The sequence below is a fragment of the Notolepis coatsorum genome, assembly GCF_963971535.1.
Source record: "Notolepis coatsorum genome assembly, chromosome: 11".
NCBI lineage: Eukaryota > Metazoa > Chordata > Actinopteri > Aulopiformes > Paralepididae > Notolepis > Notolepis coatsorum.
In genome coordinates, this window is record NC_140175.1 from 124020247 (window position 1) to 124043181 (window position 22935).

Sequence of the window (22935 nt, forward strand, 5' to 3'; positions counted from 1 at the left end):
GGAACACAGCCTCATGACCTCATGACCTCACCTGCCTGACAGGAACACAGCCTCATGACCTCATGACCTCACCTGCCTGACAGGAACACAGCCTCATGACCTCATGACCTCACCTGCCTGACAGGAACACAGCCTCATGGTCTCATGGTCTCACCTGCCTGACAGGAACACAGCCTCATGACCTCATGGTCTCACCTGCCTGACAGGAGAACACCTCATGGTCTCACCTGCCTGACAGGAGAACACCTCATGGTCTCACCTGCTTGGCAGGAACAGGCCCCGTCCACAGGAGAACACAGAGCTCCGTTCTTACAGCTACAGGCGGAGGAGCAGTTGATGCCATGACTTCCCACCAGGCAGGGGGCCGCACACAGGGGGCCCTGGAGAGAGAGAGAGAGGAGAGAGAGAGAGAGAGAGAGAGAGAGAGAGAGAGAGAGAGAGAGAGAGAGAGAGAGAGAGAGAGAGAGAGAGAGAGAGATAGAGAGAGACACTCAGGTACCCATGTACATGTCAAAATACTTCCCAAGGTCAGTGAATACCACGATCACAACACCAGAGGGAGCTCCACAAATCATGTCCAACCCAGATTCGGCTCAAACAAGGGACTAAACACGTTTTGCAATTATGCCACATCAATGTGGAACGCCCTACCCAAAGCTGTAAAGGAATGTGAATCACTACCCACTTTCAAAAACACTCTCAAGGAGCACCTACGGGAGACTGCAATTCGAAACTGACCAACCGTAAATGTCCAAACCCAACCCCCTCCAATGTACAGTTCCCCCCCCCACCTACCCAACCCCCCCTCCCCACCACACCTACCCAACCTCCTCCAATGTACAGTTTCTTCCCTCTCAAATGTATATACTCTCTTTTTAGACTCACTTTGTATCATAAACAGTACTGTATTTGTAGATCTGATATGTCATAAATGTCTAGATGCAACAGTACTGTCTATCTGTATGTCATGTATGTCACTATGAATTGAAAATGGGGGACCCTGATGTAAACAAGACTAAAGTCTTTCTCTGGTCTGCATCCCCTTAACAATTGTATGTATTGAGCTGTACTGTATTGTACCCATTCTACAATCTGTTAATACAGTTTTCAATCAATCAATTAGGGTTAGGGGTACAGTACCTTGAACCCCGGGTTAGGGCTAGGGTTAGGGGTACAGTACCTTGAACCCCGGGTTAGGGCTAGGGTTAGGGGTACAGTACCTTGAACCCCGGGTTAGGGCTAGGGTTAGGGGTACAGTACCTTGAACCCCGGGTTAGGGGTACAGTACCTTGAACCCCGGGTTAGGGCTAGGGTTAGGGGTACAGTACCTTGAACCCCGGGTTAGGGCTAGGGTTAGGGGTACAGTACCTTGAACCCCGGGTTAGGGGTACAGTACCTTGAACCCCGGGTTAGGGCTAGGGTTAGGGGTACAAGTACCTTGAACCCCGGGTTAGGGGTACAGTACCTTGAACCCCGGGTTAGGGCTAGGGTTAGGGGTACAGTACCTTGAACCCCGGGTTAGGGCTAGGGTTAGGGGTACAGTACCTTGAATCCCGGGGCGCAGACGCACTCTCCCGTCTCACTGTGGCAGTCGGCCCCGTTCTGACAGTGACACACCTGCTGACACCACTCGCCGAAGAAGCCGGGCGTGCACGTCTCGTTACAGGACAGCCCCGCCCAGCCGGGCGCACACGTGCACTCCCCCGACATGGGGTGGCAGCTGGAGGGGAGGGGGAGAGAGCGTTAGAGAGGGGTGTCTGTTGTTGTGGTGGTTGTGGTGGTTGTGGTTGTGGTTATGGAACTATGGGTGGGTACTGTGTGTGTGTGTGTGTGTGTGTGTGTGTGTGTGTGTGTGTGTGTGTGTGTGTGTGTGTGTGTGTGTGTGTGTGTGTGTGTGTGTGTGTGTGTGTGTGTGTGTGTGTGTGTGTGTGTGTGTGTGTGTGTGTGTGTGTGTGTGTGTGTTGTGTGTGTGTGTGTGTGTGTGTGTTTGTGTGTACTGTCTGCCTGATATGTGTAGTATGGAGTGATGAATATGTATAGTTGTCCCGTCTATTTTGTTTTTAACTGCACTGATCAGGAGTAGCGCTCCTAATTTCATTGTATTGGCACAATGACAACAAAGCTTTCTATTATATTCTATGTGACTTGTAGTTTTTAAAATGGTAATTGCTGTATTTTGTGGCTGTAAAAGGTTTGTTCACGTCAGTAATGTTTGCAAACACTGGAGCAGAATGAACCTATATTCTGCTTTATGAGGAGTTCAGAACGTTCCAAATAGCTTCAAGAATGTATGCTAATATATCCCACATTTATACGTAGAAAAAACAAACGCAGGGGATTGGGGCTTTAATAACAAAGGCATGACTCGTGATTTATTTGACTAAAGCCCATTTCGTATTGTATGAAGCGGATCAGAGTGGTGTTTCAGGTTCTACAGCTTCCACGATAAGGAATATATATTTATTTTATTTATTATTATTATTTACTACTTATTACATATTTTTATGTTTAGCATATATATATATATATATTTGTTGTGTAAGGTTTAAAATTAGTACATTCATTTTGAGTAGTGGAAAAGCGGTATGATTAAATAAGTGTATACTTCTTCCCACTCCTTTTCAAACATGTAAATTGAGTTATGTTCTCTTTTTTTGTTTTGTTTTATTTTTTTATTTATTGTTTTCCATTTCATTGCTAGAGATCAATGATTTGTTTTTGTTTTATATTGTTTGTATTTACATGTTCGAAATAAAGATTTAAAATCAAATCAAATCAAAGGTTGCTCCCTCACGTTATTTCGTTGGCATTGTTTTCGTCCGATGAAAGGAATCTGATCACTATAAACACAGACTAATGAATGGACACAGCCTCCATTTCATCAATAAAAAGTCAGTTGAACCTCCCGCTGAGAAAAAATTGATGTGGAATAATACAGGTTAGACTTTTGATACTAAACTATAAATCCAGAACCATCGGTCTTTTGTAGGTTTAGAGTAAAAGTATACAGAAGTATATAGTAGAAGTGACCATTTAGGAACTCTTTGCAGGGTCACTGAGTTCAAAACTCCCCTGCTCATTGGCCAATCAATCTCCAATCAGCTGCCAGGAGGGGGGGGGGGGGTCATTGTAGTGACTAAGAGGAGGCGGAGTCTTAACCGCACATGTTATAGTGCTGTTGTGTTGCCGTGGTACCTGTTTGAGTGACAGCTGCCCCCCACCTGAAACAGCCAGTCTATTGAGATGCGGGGGAGGCAGCTGTCAGCGCCCGCGACACATGTGGCCTAGCAGCTGTGGCCGCCTCTCTGCTAGTCAGCCACGGCCACACAATAGCTGTCTGTCTGCCTGGCTAACTGTCTGTCTGCCTGGCTAACTGTCTGTCTGCCTGGCTCACTGTCTGTCTGGCTGGCTAACTGTCTGTCTGCCTGGCTCACTGTCTGTCTGGCTGGCTAACTGTCTGTCTGCCTGGCTCACTGTCTGTCTGCCTGGCTAACTGTCTGTCTGCCTGGCTCACTGTCTGTCTGCCTGGTTAACTGTCTGTCTGCCTGGTTAACTGTCTGTCTGCCTGGCTCACTGTCTGTCTACCTGGCTAACTGTCTGTCTGCCTGGCTCACTGTCTGTCTGGCTAACTGTCTGTCTGCCTGGCTCACTGTCTGCCTGCCTGGTTAACTGTCTGTCTGCCTGGCTCACTGTCTGCCTGGCTAACTGTCTGTCTGCCTGGCTCACTGTCTGTCTGGCTAACTGTCTGTCTACCTGGCTAACTGTCTGTCTGCCTGGCTCACTGTCTGTCTGGCTAACTGTCTGTCTACCTGGCTAACTGTCTGTCTGCCTGGCTCACTGTCTGTCTGGCTAACTGTCTGTCTGCCTGGCTCACTGTCTGTCTGGCTAACTGTCTGTCTACCTGGCTAACTGTCTGTCTGCCTGGCTCACTGTCTGTCTGGCTAACTGTCTGTCTGCCTGGCTCACTGTCTGTCTGGCTAACTGTCTGTCTGCCTGGCTCACTGTCTGCCTGGCTAACTGTCTGTCTACCTGGCTAACTGTCTGTCTGCCTGGCTAACTGTCTGTCTGCCTGGCTCAATGTCTGTCTGCCTGGCTAACTGTCTGCCTGGCTCACTGTCTGTCTGCCTGGTTAACTGTCTGTCTGCCTGGCTCACTGTCTGCCTGCCTGGTTAACTGTCTGTCTGCCTGGCTCACTGTCTGTCTACCTGGCTAACTGTCTGTCTGCCTGGCTCACTGTCTGTCTGGCTAACTGTCTGTCTGCCTGGCTCACTGTCTGCCTGGCTAACTGTCTGTCTACCTGGCTAACTGTCTGTCTGCCTGACTCACTGTCTGTCTGGCTAACTGTCTGTCTACCTGGCTAACTGTCTGTCTGCCTGGCTCACTGTCTGCCTGGCTAACTGTCTGTCTACCTGGCTAACTGTCTGTCTGCCTGGCTCACTGTCTGTCTGGCTAACTGTCTGTCTGCCTGGCTAACTGTCTGTCTGCCTGGCTAACTGTCTGTCTGCCTGGCTCACTGTCTGCCTGGCTAACTGTCTGTCTACCTGGCTAACTGTCTGTCTGCCTGGCTCACTGTCTGCCTGGCTAACTGTCTGTCTACCTGGCTAACTGTCTGTCTGCCTGGCTCACTGTCTGTCTGGCTAACTGTCTGTCTGCCTGGCTAACTGTCTGTCTGCCTGGCTAACTGTCTGTCTGCCTGGCTCACTGTCTGCCTGGCTAACTGTCTGTCTGCCTGGCTAACTGTCTGCCTGGCTAACTGTCTGTCTGCCTGGCTAACTGTCTGTCTGCCTGGCTAACTGTCTGCCTGGCTAACTGTCTGTCTACCTGGCTAACTGTCTGTCTGCCTGACTAACTGTCTGTCTGCCTGGCTCACTGTCTGTCTGCCTGGCTCACTGTCTGTCTGCCTGGTTAACTGTCTGTCTGCCTGGCTCACTGTCTGTCTGCCTGGCTCACTGTCTGTCTGCCTGGCTAGCTGTCTGTCTGCCTGGCTCACTGTCTGTCTGCCTGGCTCACTGTCTGTCTGCCTGGCTAACTGTCTGTCTGCCTGGTTAACTGTCTGTCTGCCTGGCTAACTGTCTGTCTGCCTGGTTAACTGTCTGTCTGCCTGGCTCACTGTCTGTCTGCCTGGCTCACTGTCTGCCTGGCTAACTGTCTGTCTGCCTGGCTAACTGTCTGCCTGGCTAACTGTCTGTCTGCCTGGCTAACTGTCTGTCTGCCTGGCTCACTGTCTGCCTGGCTAACTGTCTGTCTGCCTGGCTCACTGTCTGTCTGCCTGGCTCACTGTCTGTCTGCCTGGCTAACTGTCTGTCTGCCTGGCTCACTGTCTGTCTGGCTAACTGTCTGTCTGCCTGGCTCACTGTCTGCCTGGCTAACTGTCTGTCTGCCTGGCTAACTGTCTGTCTGCCTGGCTAACTGTCTGTCTGCCTGGCTCACTGTCTGCCTGGCTAACTGTCTGTCTGCCTGGCTAACTGTCTGTCTGCCTGGCTAACTGTCTGCCTGGCTCACTGTCTGCCTGGCTAACTGTCTGTCTGCCTGGCTCACTGTCTGTCTGCCTGGCTCACTGTCTGTCTACCTGGCTAACTGTCTGTCTGCCTGGCTCACTGTCTGTCTGCCTGGCTCACTGTCTGCCTGGCTAACTGTCTGTCTACCTGGCTCACTGTCTGTCTGCCTGGCTAACTGTCTGTCTGCCTGGCTCACTGTCTGTCTGCCTGGCTAACTGTCTGTCTGCCTGACTAACTGTCTGTCTGCCTGGCTCACTGTCTGTCTGCCTGGCTAACTGTCTGTCTGCCTGGTTAACTGTCTGTCTGCCTGGCTCACTGTCTGTCTGCCTGGCTAACTGTCTGTCTGCCTGGCTAACTGTCTGTCTGCCTGGCTAACTGTCTGTCTGCCTGGCTAACTGTCTGTCTGCCTGGCTAACTGTCTGTCTGCCTGGCTCACTGTCTGCCTGCCTGGCTAACTGTCTGTCTGACTGGCTAACTGTCTGTCTGCCTGGCTAACTGTCTGTCTGCCTGGCTCACTGTCTGCCTGCCTGGTTAACTGTCTGCCTGCCTGGTTAACTGTCTGCCTGCCTGGCTAACTGTCTGTCTGCCTGGCTAACTGTCTGTCTGCCTGGCTCACTGTCTGCCTGCCTGGCTAACTGTCTGCCTGCCTGGCTAACTGTCTGTCTGCCTGGCTAACTGTCTGTCTGCCTGGTTAACTGTCTGCCTGGCTAACTGTCTGTCTGCCTGGCTAACTGTCTGTCTGCCTGGCTAACTGTCTGTCTACCTGGCTAACTGTCTGTCTGCCTGGCTAACTGTCTGCCTGGCTAGCTGTCTGTCTGCCTGGCTAACTGTCTGTCTGCCTGGCTAACTGGCTGTCTGCCTGGCTAACTGTCTGCATGGTTAACTGTCTGTCTGCCTGGCTAACTGTCTGTCTGCCTGGCTAACTGTCTGTCTGCCTGGCTAACTGTCTGCCTGGCTAACTGTCTGTCTGCCTGGCTAACTGGCTGTCTGCCTGGCTAACTGTCTGCATGGTTAACTGTCTGTCTGCCTGGCTAACTGTCTGTCTGCCTGGCTAACTGTCTGTCTGCCTGGCTAACTGTCTGCCTGGCTAACTGTATGTCTGCCTAATGTACACATGCAGACAGATGTAATTACAAGCACAGATGTGAAATGAAGACATAGGGCTAGATCCACAAAGAATGGATTGCACGGTGCTAATTGCACCCTTACTTACAATTCACTATGAGTTGAAAATGGGGGACCCTGATGTAAACAAGACAAAAGTCTTTCTCAGGTCTGCATCCCCTTAACAATTGTGTGTATTGAGCCGTACTGTATTGTACCCATTCTGCAATCTGTTAATACAATTTTCATTCAATCAATCACCTGCGCAGGTGCTTGATTGAAGGAAAATGTTATTAACAGATTGCAGAATGGGTATGGTAGAGGAGGTCATGGTAGAGGAGGTCATGGTAGATGTAAACAGAGGTCATGGTAGATGTAAACAGAGGTCATGGTAGATGTAAACAGAGGTCATGGTAGATGTAAACAGAGGTCAGGAGGTCATGGTAGATGTAAACAGGAGGTCAGGAGGTCATGGTAGAAGTAAACAGGAGGTCAGGAGGTCATGGTAGATGTAAACAGGAGGTCAGGAGGTCATGGTAGATGTAAACAGAGGTCATGGTAGATGTAAACAGAGGTCATGGTAGATGTAAACAGGAGGTCAGGAGGTCATGGTAGATGTAAACAGGAGGTCAGGAGGTCATGGTAGATGTAAACAGGAGGTCAGGAGGTCATGGTAGATGTAAACAGGAGGTCAGGAGGTCATGGTAGATGTAAACAGGAGGTCAGGAGGTCATGGTAGATGTAAACAGGAGGTCAGGAGGTCATGGTAGATGTAAACAGGAGGTCAGGAGGTCATGGTAGATGTAAACAGGAGGTCAGGAGGTCATGGTAGATGTAAACAGGAGGTCAGGAGGTCATGGTAGATTACCTCTGCGTGTTGTGGGCGTGGCAGGGGCACCTCTTGTCACACTTGAGGCCGTAGTGTCCCTGTGGGCAGAGCCGCACCTCGCAGATCTCTCCGGTGTAGCCCGGCTCGCAGAGACACATGCCGCTGATGTGGTAGCACTTAGCGCCGTTCACACAGCGGCAGGTCTGGGAGCAGCCCACGCCGTACGCACCCACCGGGCACTCGTCCTGGCACCTGCAGAGAGAGAGAGGGGGAGACGTGAGGGAGACGTGAGGGAGAGAGAGAGAGAGAGAGACGTGAGGCCTGCAGCTGCAGAGAGAGGGAGAGAGAGACGTGAGGCCTGCACCTATCAAATCTATCAAATTACTTCAATCGCTTCCGTGACAATCATTCATATTCCAGTAGAAGGAGCCGTACTGATTTTATTCTTCCAAAATTCAACTCACTAATGGGCACGAATACTTTTTTATATTCTGCGGCATTGGAGTGGAACAAGCTTCCAGTGGCCCTGAAAAACATTGAAGAGGGGGGAAGCTTTAGACGTGCCACAAAGAAATGGCTAGCCAGTGAATTGTAGAGTAGCCACTTCTAGGAAGGGGAGGGTAGGGCGTATCTGTTAGTCTCTTTTTTTTATCCACTTTTTCTCCTTATTTTTCAATTTCTTCTGCCATCCCAATTTCGCCTCGCCAATTCTCCCTTCAATTCTCCCCTCCCCTGTCTCGAACGTTGCTAGACTATGCCTCCCACTGGTCGGCTGTAGTGAGGATAGAAGCCTTGCATCACGTGTCCCCTCCGGTACACGAGGAGGCAGCCTGTCGCATCTTTTCACCAGACAGCGCGGACTCTCAGTGGCGAGGAGTAACACGTGGGAGGCTCACGCTGCCCCCGATACTTCCTGATTCTGCTGTACAGGCGCACCAACCGACCTGTAGGAGTCGCTGTCCACAACGTCCAATCCCCACCCACCGGCTTTCCCACCCCTAACACTGCCAATTGTGTTAGTATGAACGACCAGCCAAGCCGGTAGCAACGCAGAGAGCTGGGCTCGAACCCAGCATCTCCTGCATTAGTGGCGAGCGCCGTGCCCACTGCGCCACTTAGCCGCCTTCTGTTAGTCTCTTGATAGTAGATGTAGAAGTTCTATGTTTTTATTAAGATGATCTATATTTTTTTATGATGCTCTATGTTTTATGATGTATGTCCATGTCCAAAATCAGGGACCATGATGGAAATAAGTGCTTGCACTTCCTCTTTTTTTTTGGATCTACTTTTTCTCCCATTTTCTATTTTTCTCCCATTCCAATTTCGTATTGTCCAATTCTACCCTCCCCTCTCTCGAACGCTGTTAGGCCATGCCTCCCACTGGTCGGCTGTAGTGAGGATAGAAGCCTTGCATCACGTGTCCCCTCCGGTACACGAGGAGGCAGCCGTCGCATCTTTTCACCTGCACAGCACGATCTCTCAGCGGCGAGGGTCTGCGTGGGAGGGACACGCCGCCCCCGTTGCTTCCTGATTCTGCTGCGCAGGCGCACCAACCGACCTGTAGGAGTCGCTGTCCATAATGTCCGATCCCCACCCACCAGCTTCCGACCCCCTAATACTGCCAATTGTGTTAGTATGAACGACCAGCCAAGCCGGTAGCAACGCAGAGAGCTGGGCTCGAACCCAGCATCTCCTGCGTTAGTGGCGAGCGCCGTGCCCACTGCGCCACTTAGCCGCCCGTGCTTGCACTTTCTCATGTTTTTATCCCTTGGATGCTGTCTTTACTCCACAATAAAAATCAATCAATCAATCATTCACACACACACACACACACACACACACACACGCTAGTTCTTCTCCTTTCTTTCTACTCTTGATGTTTATTCACCAGCTGAGAATTTCCTCCACGTTCCTTTGTCTGTTGTTTTGTTTGTCATCCTGTGGTCCTTTCAGACGTACAGACGTCTCTCAACCCGGTACGGCGTGAGCCAAACACACCGCTGACGGAAGGTGTCAGCCGGCTCCTAAGTTAAAGAAACCTGAACTTGAACTATTGTGGCGTCTTGTGTTGCTCTGCTCTAAAACACAGTCCTTGTGTTGCTCTGCTCTGGGCCCTATTCCCCGTACCTGGTTCAACTAAGTCGATCAAGAGTCCCATTATCCAGATTCAGTTAACCCGATGTTTGAAGCCGGGATTTTCCTGTTCCTCGAAGGTGGATTCAGTCTCGTTAACTCAAACCAGACTTGAGACCCAGGATAATTGCGCGCGGCCGCTTCAGTTGAAAAGCCATCACGTATCGATAGCAGAGATCCTGATTTTCTAACGGCATTGATTGATTAATTGATTTAAAACTTTATTAACAGGTTGCAGTACGGCTCAATCGCCTCGCCGACAAGTTAAATGCGTTATCTATAGGCTAATTTTAAGTCCCTCATTACCCCAATCAATCAGATTATATTTCTTTAAATGTGCCTGCTGGCAGTAGGTTTATGGAATGGATAATCAAATGAGATCTTGCTAGCGAAAATAATTAGTTAAACTGTTATGCAGAATAAGGATACGGCTCTCTTACCCATTGATTGATGTATGGTGGATCTTTTACTTATCTACACTGTGGTGTAATGGTTTCTGCTTTTGACTTTCACACAGGCGCCCCGGGTTCGAATCCCACTTCTCCTAGTCTTTTCCTTCTTTTTGCAATGTAGGAATAATTCTATTTGGTGCACGTTGAGAGCTATATAAAGAATGACATCCTCAATGCATGTAGATTTATAATATTTTAACTTAAAACTAGGCTACTTTTGCGTATAATCATTAATATTATATTCCAAAAAAATTATATTGGAAAGGCGGGGTTTCGAACACCGGTCGCCCGGTTGCCAGGATTCAGCACTAGCCGCTGCGCCACTGTGCCAGACGTGATATACTCATTGTTTATGCATTAATGGACGAGAGACCCGTGTTTAGAATATTTTTCTTACCAAAAAATGAAGTTTTATCTCTTTATTCTCAAATGCATTAATGTGACGTCAACGGCTCATTCAATTTCTCAAATCCGTCAAACAGCGCATCTCATCAGACATTTTAATCCCAGTTACAATATCACACAAAAACCACAATCCCCGCATAGACACTTCAATTTTATGCTTGAATGAAACACAATCCGGCGCTCCTTTAAGCAAATCTACAGCGGAGATTAATATATGAAACTAATCAGAGCCAAACGGCCGTTTCATTCATTAAAAATATCCCCGCAGGATTCACATTTAGAATGAGCCGTTATTAAAATAACCACATGCAGCGTATATCGCGACTCCGAGCGCCGTATATGACGTGCATTATTTTATTTAGGACAAAGTAAATCTATAGGCTCAATATGATTTATTATCAGCATTTAGTTCTATTATTATACATTTCAAAAGCCCCCTCTAGGAAAATGAAGCACAGAAACGTAATTCAGAATGGTATAATGCAGATCCTAGACTGTGAGAATAATTTCAGGAAACGAGCTGTCACTTCTTTGCGGGGGCGTGGCCATGGTTCATCCGGCTAACTGAACTTAACCCTGCTCCCGACCAGGCTCAAACTTTTTGATCTGTTGTCATGGTGATTTAGACAATCCAGCTTCGGGGAATGGGAAGGTCCGGCTTAAGTCAGACTTGACCGAAAGTTATCCGGCTAACTCAGTTATCCAGGTACGGGGAACGGGGCCCTGCTCTGCTTTAAAACACAGTCCTTGTGTTGCTCTGCTTTAAAACACAGTCCTTGTGTTGCTCTGCTCTAAAACACAGTCCTTGTGTTGCTCTGCTCTAAAACACAGTCCTTGTGTTGCTCTGCTCTAAAACACAGTCCTTGTGCTGCTCTGCTCTAAAACACAGTCCTTGTGTTGCTCTGCTCTAAAACACAGTCCTTGTGCTGCTCTGCTCTAAAACACAGTCCTTGTGCTGCTCTGCTCTAAAACACAGTCCTTGTGTTGCTCTGCTCTAAAACACAGTCCTTGTGCTGCTCTGCTCTAAAACACAGTCCTTGTGTTGCTCTGCTCTAAAACACAGTCCTTGTGCTGCTCTGCTCTAAAACACAGTCCTTGTGCTGCTCTGCTCTAAAACACAGTCCCTGTGTTGCTCTGCTCTAAAACACAGTCCTTGTGCTGCTCTGCTCTAAAACACAGTCCTTGTGCTGCTCTGCTCTAAAACACAGTCCTTGCGTTGCTCTGCTCTAAAACACAGTCCTTGTGCTGCTCTGCTCTAAAACACAGTCCTTGTGTTGCTCTGCTCTAAAACACAGTCCTTGTGCTGCTCTGCTCTAAAACACAGTCCTTGTGCTGCTCTGCTCTAAAACACAGTCCTTGTGCTGCTCTGCTCTAAAACACAGTCCTTGTGCTGCTCTGCTCTAAAACACAGTCCTTGTGCTGCTCTGCTCTGCTCTAAAACACAGTCCTTGTGTTGCTCTGCTCTAAAACACAGTCCTTGTGCTGCTCTGCTCTAAAACACAGTCCTTGTGTTGCTCTGCTCTAAAACACAGTCCTTGTGCTGCTCTGCTCTAAAACACAGTCCTTGTGTTGCTCTGCTCTAAAACACAGTCCTTGTGCTGCTCTGCTCTAAAACACAGTCCTTGTGCTGCTCTGCTCTAAAACACAGTCCTTGTGCTGCTCTGCTCTAAAACACAGTCCTTGTGCTGCTCTGCTCTAAAACACAGTCCTTGTGTTGCTCTGCTCTAAAACACAGTCCTTGTGTTGCTCTGCTCTAAAACACAGTCCTTGTGCTGCTCTGCTCTAAAACACAGTCCTTGTGTTGCTCTGCTCTAAAACACAGTCCTTGTGCTGCTCTGCTCTAAAACACAGTCCTTGTGTTGCTCTGCTCTAAAACACAGTTCTTGTGTTGCTCTGCTCTAAAACACAGTCCTTGTGCTGCTCTGCTCTAAAACACAGTCCTTGTGTTGCTCTGCTCTAAAACACAGTCCTTGCGTTGCTCTGCTCTGCTCTAAAACACAGTCCTTGTGTTGCTCTGCTCTGCTCTAAAACACAGTCCTTGTGTTGCTCTGCTCTGCTCTAAAACACAGTCCTTGCGTTGCTCTGCTCTAAAACACAGTCCTTGTGTTGCTCTGCTCTAAAACACAGTCCTTGTGTTGCTCTGCTCTAAAACACAGTCCTTGCGTTGCTCTGCTCTAAAACACAGTCCTTGTGTTGCTCTGCTCTAAAACACAGTCCTTGTGCTGCTCTGCTCTAAAACACAGTCCTTGTGCTGCTCTGCTCTAAAACACAGTCCTTGTGCTGCTCTGCTCTAAAACACAGTCCTTGTGCTGCTCTGCTCTAAAACACAGTCCTTGTGCTGCTCTGCTCTAAAACACAGTCCTTGTGCTGCTCTGCTCTAAAACACAGTCCTTGTGTTGCTCTGCTCTAAAACACAGTCCTTGTGCTGCTCTGCTCTAAAACACAGTCCTTGTGCTGCTCTGCTCTAAAACACAGTCCTTGTGTTGCTCTGCTCTAAAACACAGTCCTTGTGTTGCTCTGCTCTAAAACACAGTCCTTGTGTTGCTCTGCTCTAAAACACAGAACCCACCGGCTGCAGATATGGTTTTAACAAGAACCCACCGGCTGCAGATATGGTTTTAACAAGAACCCACCGGCTGCAGATATGGTTTTAACAAGAACCCACCGGCTGCAGATATGGTTTTAACAAGAACCCACCGGCTGCAGATATGGTTTCCCCGCATCAACAGCATCACAAACCGTGTTGCCTGGGCTTCATACCCTGTCAATCACCTGAGGACTGCGCGGATCACATTCACTTTGTTGTGTCTTTGTGTCGACTCCCACTTCGTCCAAATTCCTATCAAATGTGGGCCCCGGTGAGCCCGAGATCCCTCTAGACATTCCACCGGTGTCCTGAGAGGGCGCCGGAGTCCATTTTCATAGTTGTTGATATTTTGCCTCTCCCCGAGGAGCGAATATGAGTGCTGCTAGCTTCTCAGCGGAATCTGGCTCATCTCACAGAATGAGGAAACGACGTCTCGCTCAGCATTCTCCGGTGTTAGCACCGCTGGGCGAACACCTCCCACCCACTCGGTAATAAGGAATAAAGCTGTCATGCTCGCAAGATTCAAAGAATGCCGATGGGAGCGCTGTTATCACACTCATTAATTTGCCCAACAGATGGTATTTGTCAAAGCCAGCGGGTGGCAGTGAGCAGTCTCGGTCCAGAGCGCGGACAGCTGGGTGACGGAACAGGGGAGAGCAGCGAGGACTTCACATCGGAGCCTTTCTGTTGTGTGTTGAGATAGATACCGATACTGGACCGATACTCTCTGATACAGGGTTGTTACTGATACTGGGCCGATACTAGTCTGAAACTCTCTCTCTCTCTCTCTCTCTCTCTCTCTCTCTCTCTCTCTCTCTCTCTCTCTCTCTCTCTCTCTCTCTCTCTCTCTCTCTCTCTCTCTCTCTCTCTCTCTCTCTCTCTCTCTCTCTCTCTCTCTCTCTCTCTCTCTCTCTCACCCTCTATAAACCCTCTCCACCCTCTCCAGTGGGTTCCAGTGGTTAAGGGTGTGTCTGTAGCCCGGTGTGCCCTGACGTCTGGCTCCCCTCAAGCCCTTATTAACTCATGAAAGTGCACTTGCCGGGCTATTCCTGTGCCTCCACTGGTCGGCATAAGTATACAGGGCAGCGTTCTCTGATACTGTTAATTACATGGACTTAAAGGCCCGCTCTGCTGCTCGCACCCGAGCTCTGTCTGTGAAAACAGCGACTGGGGGCCGGGTCGGCTTCCTCGCAGGGATCATCTGTGTTTCGAGGAAACGGCAACTGACCACCATGTGGGCCACATAGAGAGACATATTGTATACACACACAAACACAGAGAGAGAGAGAAACATAATGTATACACACACACACACACACACACACACACACACACACACACACACACACACACACACACACACAAACACAGAGAGAGAGAAACATAATGTATACACACACACACACACACACACACACACACACATATACACACACACACACACACACACACACACACACACACACACACACACACACACACACACACACACACACACACACACACACACACACACACACACACACACACACACACTGTTCAAAAACCTTCCTGTGGGGGGGCGGGACCAGGCTCGGTTGGTTCCATTCCAGCCCCACACACTGACCCAGATGTGGGCCAGTCAACAACAACAACACTAAGTTTAGCTTTAGCGTTAGCCTAGCCTGTGCTGTGTTTACACTGCGAGTCTTAGTTAGCTAAGTTTAGCTTTAGCGTTAGCCTCGCCTGTGCTGTGTTTACACTGCCAGTCTCAGTTAGCTATGTTTAGCTTTAGCGTTAGCCTAGCCTGTGCTGTGTTTACACTGCGAGTCTCAGTTAGCTAAGTTTAGCTTTAGCGTTAGCCTGTGCTGTGTTTACACTGCCAGTCTCAGTTAGCTAAGTTTAGCTTTAGCGTTAGCCTAGCCTGTGCTGTGTTTACACTGCCAGTCTCAGTTAGCTAAGTTTAGCTTTAGCGTTAGCCTGTGCCTGTGCTGTGTTTACACTGCGAGTCTCAGTTAGCTAAGTTTAGCTTTAGCGTTAGCCTAGCCTGTGCTGTGTTTACACTGCCAGTCTCAGTTAGCTAAGTTTAGCTTTAGCGTTAGCCTAGCCTGTGCTGTGTTTACACTGCCAGTCTCAGTTAGCTAAGTTTAGCTTTAGCTTTAGCGTTAGCCTAGCCTGTGCTGTGTTTACACTGCCAGTCTCAGTTAGCTAAGTTTAGCTTTAGCGTTAGCCTGTGCTGTGTTTACACTGCCAGTCTCAGTTAGCTAAGTTTAGCTTTAGCGTTAGCCTAGCCTGTGCTGTGTTTACACTGCCAGTCTCAGTTAGCTAAGTTTAGCTTTAGCATTAGCCTAGCCTGTGCTGTGTTTACACTGCCAGTCTCAGTTAGCTACGTTTAGCTTTAGCGTTAGCCTGTGCTGTGTTTACACTGCCAGTCTCAGTTAGCTAAGTTTAGCTTTAGCATTAGCCTAGCCTGTGCTGTGTTTACACTGCCAGTCTCAGTTAGCTAAGTTTAGCTTTAGCGTTAGCCTGTGCTGTGTTTACACTGCCAGTCTCAGTTAGCTAAGTTTAGCTTTAGCGTTAAGGCATCTGCATGCTACAGCAAATTCAAAGCAACTTCAACACAACATCGACAAAGCAACGGTGTTGCAGACACATTACCTTTATGCTTCTGCAAAATCAACGCGCAGCCTATGATGCAACAAAATGTACCCCGGATGTGCGGCTCGAGCGCGCCCAGCCCGCCTGAATACTTTGGGCAGCCGAAGGTGCGCACTCTAGCCATTACAAACGGATTTCCCTTCTCAACCATACATCGTTAGTATAATAATAGCCCTGTTTATGTTTGTTTTCGCTTGTGTTCTTGTATATAGTGTAATATCAACCCAGTCCATCCCCATTGTTTCCCCAATCTCCTTCCACGAATTCATCGTCATAATGCTATCCTTGTAGTCTTTAGACCCGCTATTATATAAATGTTGGTACTTTCGGACCTCCTCTGCAATACGTTCCTGCATTTGATTCATTTTAAACAAACAATTAAACAAGTGTAATGAAACAATACACTAGCTATCGAGCTCCTGTCAGAAAGTTTTCTTTTGGTCTCGAGCTCCTGTCAGAAAGTTTTCTTTTGGTCTCGAGCCAGGAACACTAGAAGTGACAGACAGCCCCGCCCCCATTCACTACCAACCAATCACTGCTACGCAATACCAACGCAACGGGTCTTTAGATTAGATTTTGGACACAGGTACGCAACGCCCAAGCAACACAGTCTACAAGACTGTCTGCAACAAGCGCGCTGAAATCGCGCCGATGTTGTGTTGAAGTTGCTTTGAATTTGCTGTAGCATGCAGAGGCCTTTAGCCTGTGCTGTGTTTACACTGCCAGTCTCAGTTAGCTAAGTTTAGCTTTAGCATTAGCCTAGCCTGTGCTGTGTTTACACTGCCAGTCTCAGTTAGCTAAGTTTAGCTTTAGCGTTAGCCTGTGCTGTGTTTACACTGCCAGTCTCAGTTAGCTAAGTTTAGCTTTAGCGTTAGCCTGTGCTGTGTTTACACTGCCAGTCTCAGTTAGCTAAGTTTAGCTTTAGCGTTAGCCTCGCCTGTGCTGTGTTTACACTGCCAGTCTCAGTTAGCTAAGTTTAGCTTTAGCGTTAGCCTAGCCTGTGCTGTGTTTACACTGCCAGTCTCAGTTAGCTAAGTTTAGCTTTAGCATTAGCCTAGCCTGTGCTGTGTTTACACTGCCAGTCTCAGTTAGCTAAGTTTAGCTTTAGCATTAGCCTAGCCTGTGCTGTGTTTACACTGCCAGTCTCAGTTAGCTAAGTTTAGCTTTAGCGTTAGCCTGTGCTGTGTTTACACTGCCAGTCTCAGTTAGCTAAGTTTAGCTTTAGCATTAGCCTAGCCTGTGCTGTGTTTACACTGCCAGTCTCAGTTAGCTAAGTTTAGCTTTAGCGTTAGCCTAGCCTGTGCTGTGTTTACACTGCCAGTCTCAGTTAGCTAAGTTTAGCTTTAGCATTCGCCTAGCCTGTGCTGTGTTTACACTGCCAGTCTCAGTTAGCTAAGTTTAGCTTTAGCGTTAGCCTCGCCTGTGCTGTGTTTACACTGCCAGTCTCAGTTAGCTTCCAGGGACAGTAATGACAGGACTGTGGCCGGGCGGAAGGCAGCTCACAGCCTGTGAGGTTAGGGGAGGATTAGCTAGCTTGTTTTGTTCCTGTTTTGCCATGTCATGCGATATGGACAGTTTCAGTTATAACGTTTAGCAGAGAGGGGGGAAAGTGCAAAAACATGTTCAGTATAAAAATATTATTCTAATAAAAAAAATGCTGAGACATGTCCTCTGTTTCTCTTCTACAAATATGACTCAAACCTCAGTCATAATGCTACCGTAATGCAATGTGTATTAATAATAATTATTGATGTATTGCTGTTGTGCCTTGGTTTCATTACATTGAGAAGTTAATAACTATTATTGCTTCTATTACAGTTCTGTGTGCAGGGTGTTTTTACAAGGCATCTCCCAGGGTGACGAGGCTGCATTAGACACAGCTGGCTGCACAGGTTAATTGCTGGCCTGCTGCCCTCCTCAATGACCTTCTGTTGACCTGGAGATCGATCGGCTACCATAGTAGTAATTAGCCCGAGGCTCATCCTCAACTAACATCATGCTTCGCTACACTTCAGACTCAGACTGTCACCCCCGGAGTCGTCTGCAGTGATGCCAAGCTGGATTCAACAGTTCAAGACTAACTGAATGGTCCCTCTGTCTGTCCCCTGCCCTGGACCCTCGGTCACAGAAGAGACATTTTAGTGGTCAAGACCGGTGACTCAGTTGCTAGTTATAGGCCAGGTAGCACAGAACCTCAATTGAAACAGACAGCTACGTTGCCATTTAACCCTTTCACTGCCACACAACAGCCGGTTAACCCTTGCACTGTGACAATACAGAAGGTTAGCCCTTTACTATCACACAACCGACGGCGATGCTCCATCATTAGCATCATTAGCTCCGCATGATGGAGCATCGCCGTCGGTTGTGTGATAGTAAAGGGCTAACCTTCTGTCGTGTGGCAGTGAAAGGGTTAAAATGTAGGCCAACGATTAGGTTGTTTAGTGATAATAGTTAGCTGGTATTGATTAGAAACAGAAAGAAAGTCAGAAAGTACAGGTGCTTACCGTCAAAATAAGCCATCGCGTGTACAAATCGGGCAGACGCTTTTCAATCTATGTCTTATGAATCGTGCTGATAACACACTACTCATTCCTGAGCAACAGGGCTTCAGAGAGACCAAAGCCATTTCTTTTGATATGCTTAAGACTACTTTACCCAGAAAGCAATGCACCCCCCCCCCCCCCCCCCCCCCCCCTCTGACTTGAGTCCTTCAGTCTGAGAGCAGCCCTGCCTTTGTTAGACTGATATGCCTTGTGGTCCTGTTCTGTCCCCAGGCCATCAGGATGCTCAGTGACTCTACGCAGCACTAACCCCACGGGATGGTAAAGGGGACCTGCATTGCTATTCCTAGCACTATTTGGGCAACTTTACACAATTCCTGTGAGTCTATGGAAGACATCTGTAAGGTTGTTTTTTTTATAATTGTTTTAGCATTTTTACAGCTTTTTATTGGTCACGCAGGACCGACAGAGGAGAGGGCGAACGGGAGGAGAGGTGGGGAGGACATGCGACAAATAACGACGGGAGCTGGGATCGAACCCGGGTCGGCCGTGTAGGTGCGCAAGGCACTATGGTATGCGCCACGAGGGCACCCCCTGTAAGGTTTATTTAAAACAAATCATTGTTTTATATTTCTAATGGAGTACTCAAAAGCATAATTTTCCAGCCTCAGGATTTCAGCCTGTTATTGGCTGGGCTCCGCCCATAAGCACTTTCAGTGACAGTCATCCGCACAGTCTGCGAGTGACAGAGAGAGAGAGAGAGAGAGAGAGAGAGAGAGAGAGAGAGAGAGAGAGAGAGAGAGAGAGAGAGAGAGAGAGCACTGTGTAAATATAGCTGCATGCGAGATACGCAGGTCCCCTTCTCTTTCTCTCTCTCCCTCTCCTGTTTGAGGAAGTCTTCCACTGTGCCGCGCGGGGCGTTAGTTTCATGCTCCCGAATCGAGAGAGATAGAGAGGGGGAGAGAGAGAGACAGACCGAGAGACGACAGCACGACGCGCGTGTGTGTATGTGTGCTCTGTCGCGAGGGTCTATCTGATTCTCCCTCTCTCTCTCGCTCGCTCTCTGTCAAACTTACATATCAACATTATCTGGCCATCCTCAGTAAATACTAGCAAACTTTCCAAAGACCAGAGATGGGACGAGCGCTCGCGCACACACAGACAAACACACATACGCTTATAGCAGACTTAATGATTTTAGAATATTTCAGCTAATGAAGTTAAATCAACTATCCAGTATATATATATATAAATGGTAAATGGTGCATTTATATAGTGCTTTTATCCAAAGCGCTTTACAATTTTTGTTCCTCACATTTCACCCATTCACTCACCGTGCAAGGTGCCAACCTGCTCATCGGGAGCAGTTAGGGGTTAAGTGTCTTGCTCAAGGACACCTTGACACGCTGCCCGGAAGGAGTGGGCATCTAACTGGGAACCTCCGGATTACCAGACGACTGCTCTACCTCCTCTGAGCCACTCCGCCTCTCTACTGCTTACCGTTCCCCCGTGTACCCCGGGCTGCAGAGGCACTGTCCCGTGGAGGAGACGCACGTCGCCCCGTTGTGACACTGGCACTCCTGGGAGCAGTTGCGTCCGAAACGCCCCGCGGGGCACGGCTGCCCGCACACTGTACCCTGGAGACAAGGAGAGACAAGGAGACAGGCCAGCGGTCAACAGCAGACCGGTCCCACACACTGTACCCTGGAGACAAGGAGAGACAAGGAGACAGACCAGCGGTCAACAGCAGACCGGTCCCACACACTGTACCCTGGAGACAAGGAGAAACAAGGAGACAGACCAGCGGTCAACAGCAGACCGGTCCCACACACTGTACCCTGGAGACAAGGAGAGACAAGGAGACAGGCCAGCGGTCAACAGCAGACCGGTCCCACACACTGTACCCTGGAGACAAGGAGAGACAAGGAGACAGGCCAGCGGTCAACAGCAGACCGGTCCCACACACTGTACCCTGGAGACAAGGAGAGACAAGGAGACAGGCCAGCGGTCAACAGCAGACCGGTCCCACACACTGTACCCTGGAGACAAGGAGAGACAAGGAGACAGACCAGCGGTCAACAGCAGACCGGTCCCACACACTGTACCCTGGAGACAAGGAGAGACAAGGAGACAGGCCAGCGGTCAACAGCAGACCGGTCCCACAGACTGTACCCTGGAGACAAGGAGAGACAAGGAGACAGACCAGCGGTCAACAGCAGACCGGTCCCACACACTGTACCCTGGAGACAAGGAGAGACAAGGAGACAGGCCAGCGGTCAACAGCAGACCGGTCCCACACACTGTACCCTGGAGACAAGGAGAGACAAGGAGACAGACCAGCGGTCAACAGCAGACCGGTCCCACAGACTGTACCCTGGAGACAAGGAGAGACAAGGAGACAGGCCAGCGGTCAACAGCAGACCGGTCCCACAGACTGTACCCTGGAGACAAGGTTTCAAGGTTTTCACTTGAAATTATGTATGTGAAGCGCATATCTATAGAGATATGTAGTTTTAACATGTATTGTGTGTTGAACTCAGGCTGTAAGAGACAGACAGAGCGCCAAGGTCACTGACAGAGATAGAGAGAGAGTTCATTTTAAGCCATAGCAGCGTGTGATTGGGTCAGAGGTGACAAGCAGCCGCCGTGGCTTAGTGACGAGAGTAGGAGCGTTGGCTAACTGCTTCCTTTTTTATATTATTTGTTTTTTTTCTCCTGTTGTTACTATATATATTCATATTTGTACCCTTTCTTTTATATAGCTTCTCTTTCTTTGTAAAGTGTCCTTTAGTCCGAGAAAGACGCTTCTCTCTTTAAATCCAATTTATTATTATTATTATTATTATTATTATTATTATTATTATTATTATTATTATTATTATTATTATTATTATTATTATTATTATTATTATTATTATTATTATTATTATTATTATTATTATTATTATTATTAACACATCTGGCGCCAATAACGTCGTACAACGTGTTTCAAGGTCATGCTAATTCTGCCAAACCACAGCGTACGACGTTATTGATATCATATTTCATTTTTTTCGCCATGGTATTCATAATTCCCTCACCTAGCCTCGGCTGATACAGTGGGAGCCTGCACAACTCTGCAACGCTTCAATACTGCCGCCTGGTGGATGATCGGCGAGTTACAACCGGAAATGGATCTCTGGTGATCTCTGTGCATCTGGAAAATGAGTCCGGCACTCACATATCGTTGCGGGACTCTAGACACACATCCGTGTATATGGATCGCTGCCATAACTCAATAATCGATATGATTTGGGCGTTTATTATTATTATACAAACCGGAAATGGATCTAGTAGATCGCCGTCAAATAAGTGGGATCTTTTTCCTCCAGTCTCATCGGCGAACGGTAAGAGGACAGTAACGATACTTTCATCGTGTTTGTTTATTATTATTAATGCAAACTGCTCTGATCAATATATCACCCATACTACATAAAGCATTTACTGACGATCACGTAATTATAAACGACTCCCCCCCCCCATTCATCCGCGCATGATGAGTCATAACGTTTAGGATCATGTACAGTTGAAATTTGTAATATAGCGTGTATCGGCAACAAACGGCAGTTGATCATCTATATATGCGTTTATGCCTATAACTCACGTTCTAGGAATTACTGCAGAAAACGATAAAAACATATTTATATTCTAGACGGTATTTTCGTATAAATCTATCAATGAAAAAGTATAACGTTCCTACATCCTGAACGATAGATAATCGATGTTGAATGGGCCATAGTAATGTCAATTTAGCAATACAATTAAAAAAGTTATAGCCCTGCAAAGAAGGTAAACATCTCCATAGACTTAGAGTGGTGGCAGAGAGTGGTATGAGACGGGCAAACTCCGTGGCAGTTAATGTGTTAACACTCTAACTTACCATCTTTAGATAATAAAGTTTTCCTTGCGTTCGTCACCAACGCCGGAGATGCTGGATTCGCATGTTCGAATCCAGCTCCCGGCGTTGTCACCAGCTTGGCTGGCCGTTCACACTAATACAATTGGCTGTATTAGAGGGTGGGAAGCTGGTGGGTGGGAATCTGGCGTTGTGGACAGCGACGCCTACAGGTCAGGTCTCGGCGCTTGCTAAGCGGGGCAGGACTTGGTGGAGATAGCGTGCCCTCCCACGTGTTACACTTCACCAATGAGAGTCCTCGCTGCCAAGTGAAAAGACGTCACTGGCTGTCGGCGCACGTCTCGGGGGAAGCGTGCGATCGACTCGGGACACCCTTGTACCGACTCGTAGGAGAACATGCATACAGCGCCAGGTAGGGGAGGGGGGGAATTGGCACAACGACTAATTGGGACGGGGAGAAAATCAGAGAAAAATCAGAAACAGAAAAATGTGGTTCTGAGTACAGTATGTACAAAAGGCCTGTAATGCCATACTGTACATGTCATCACTGGCAGCTGGTGAACCATCTACAGTACATCTGCTCTGCCTCCCTCCTGAATATGAATAAGGACGTACCATCCATCCGGCAGGGCAGGAGCATTCTCCCGTGACGTGATGACAGACGCCTCCGTTCTGACAGGGGCAGCGCTCCTCACACAGCTGACCGTGCTTTCCGGGAGGACAGAGGTCCTCGCAGCTGGAGAGAGAGAGAGAGACATACATGAAGACAGGTCCTCACAGCTGGAGAGAGAGAGAGAGACATACATGAAGACAGGTCCTCACAGCTGGAGAGAGAGAGAGAGAGAGAGAGAGACATACACTGAAGATGTCCCCCTTCATCTTGTTCCATGG

The 22935-nt window shown here is 48.3% G+C and overlaps 2 protein-coding genes across 2 annotated transcripts in view; both read right to left on the bottom strand.

The window, feature by feature from the left end:
* Positions 1–22935, bottom strand: part of pip5kl1 (phosphatidylinositol-4-phosphate 5-kinase-like 1) — a gene marked incomplete at both ends in the record, with an annotated part of 469911 nt that overhangs the window by 204867 nt on the left and 242109 nt on the right. The gene's annotated exons all lie outside the window — the stretch shown is intronic.
* The window catches only part of LOC311236448 (uncharacterized protein), a gene marked incomplete at both ends in the record, with an annotated part of 59459 nt that overhangs the window by 30058 nt on the left and 6466 nt on the right, over positions 1–22935 (bottom strand). The window contains 5 exons of the mRNA XM_084324129.1: positions 260–380; positions 1546–1720; positions 7471–7683; positions 19650–19786; positions 22660–22780. Of these exons, the coding sequence (XP_084180255.1) occupies positions 260–380; positions 1546–1720; positions 7471–7683; positions 19650–19786; positions 22660–22780 (767 nt within the window). The remainder of the gene's footprint in view (positions 1–259; positions 381–1545; positions 1721–7470; positions 7684–19649; positions 19787–22659; positions 22781–22935) is intronic.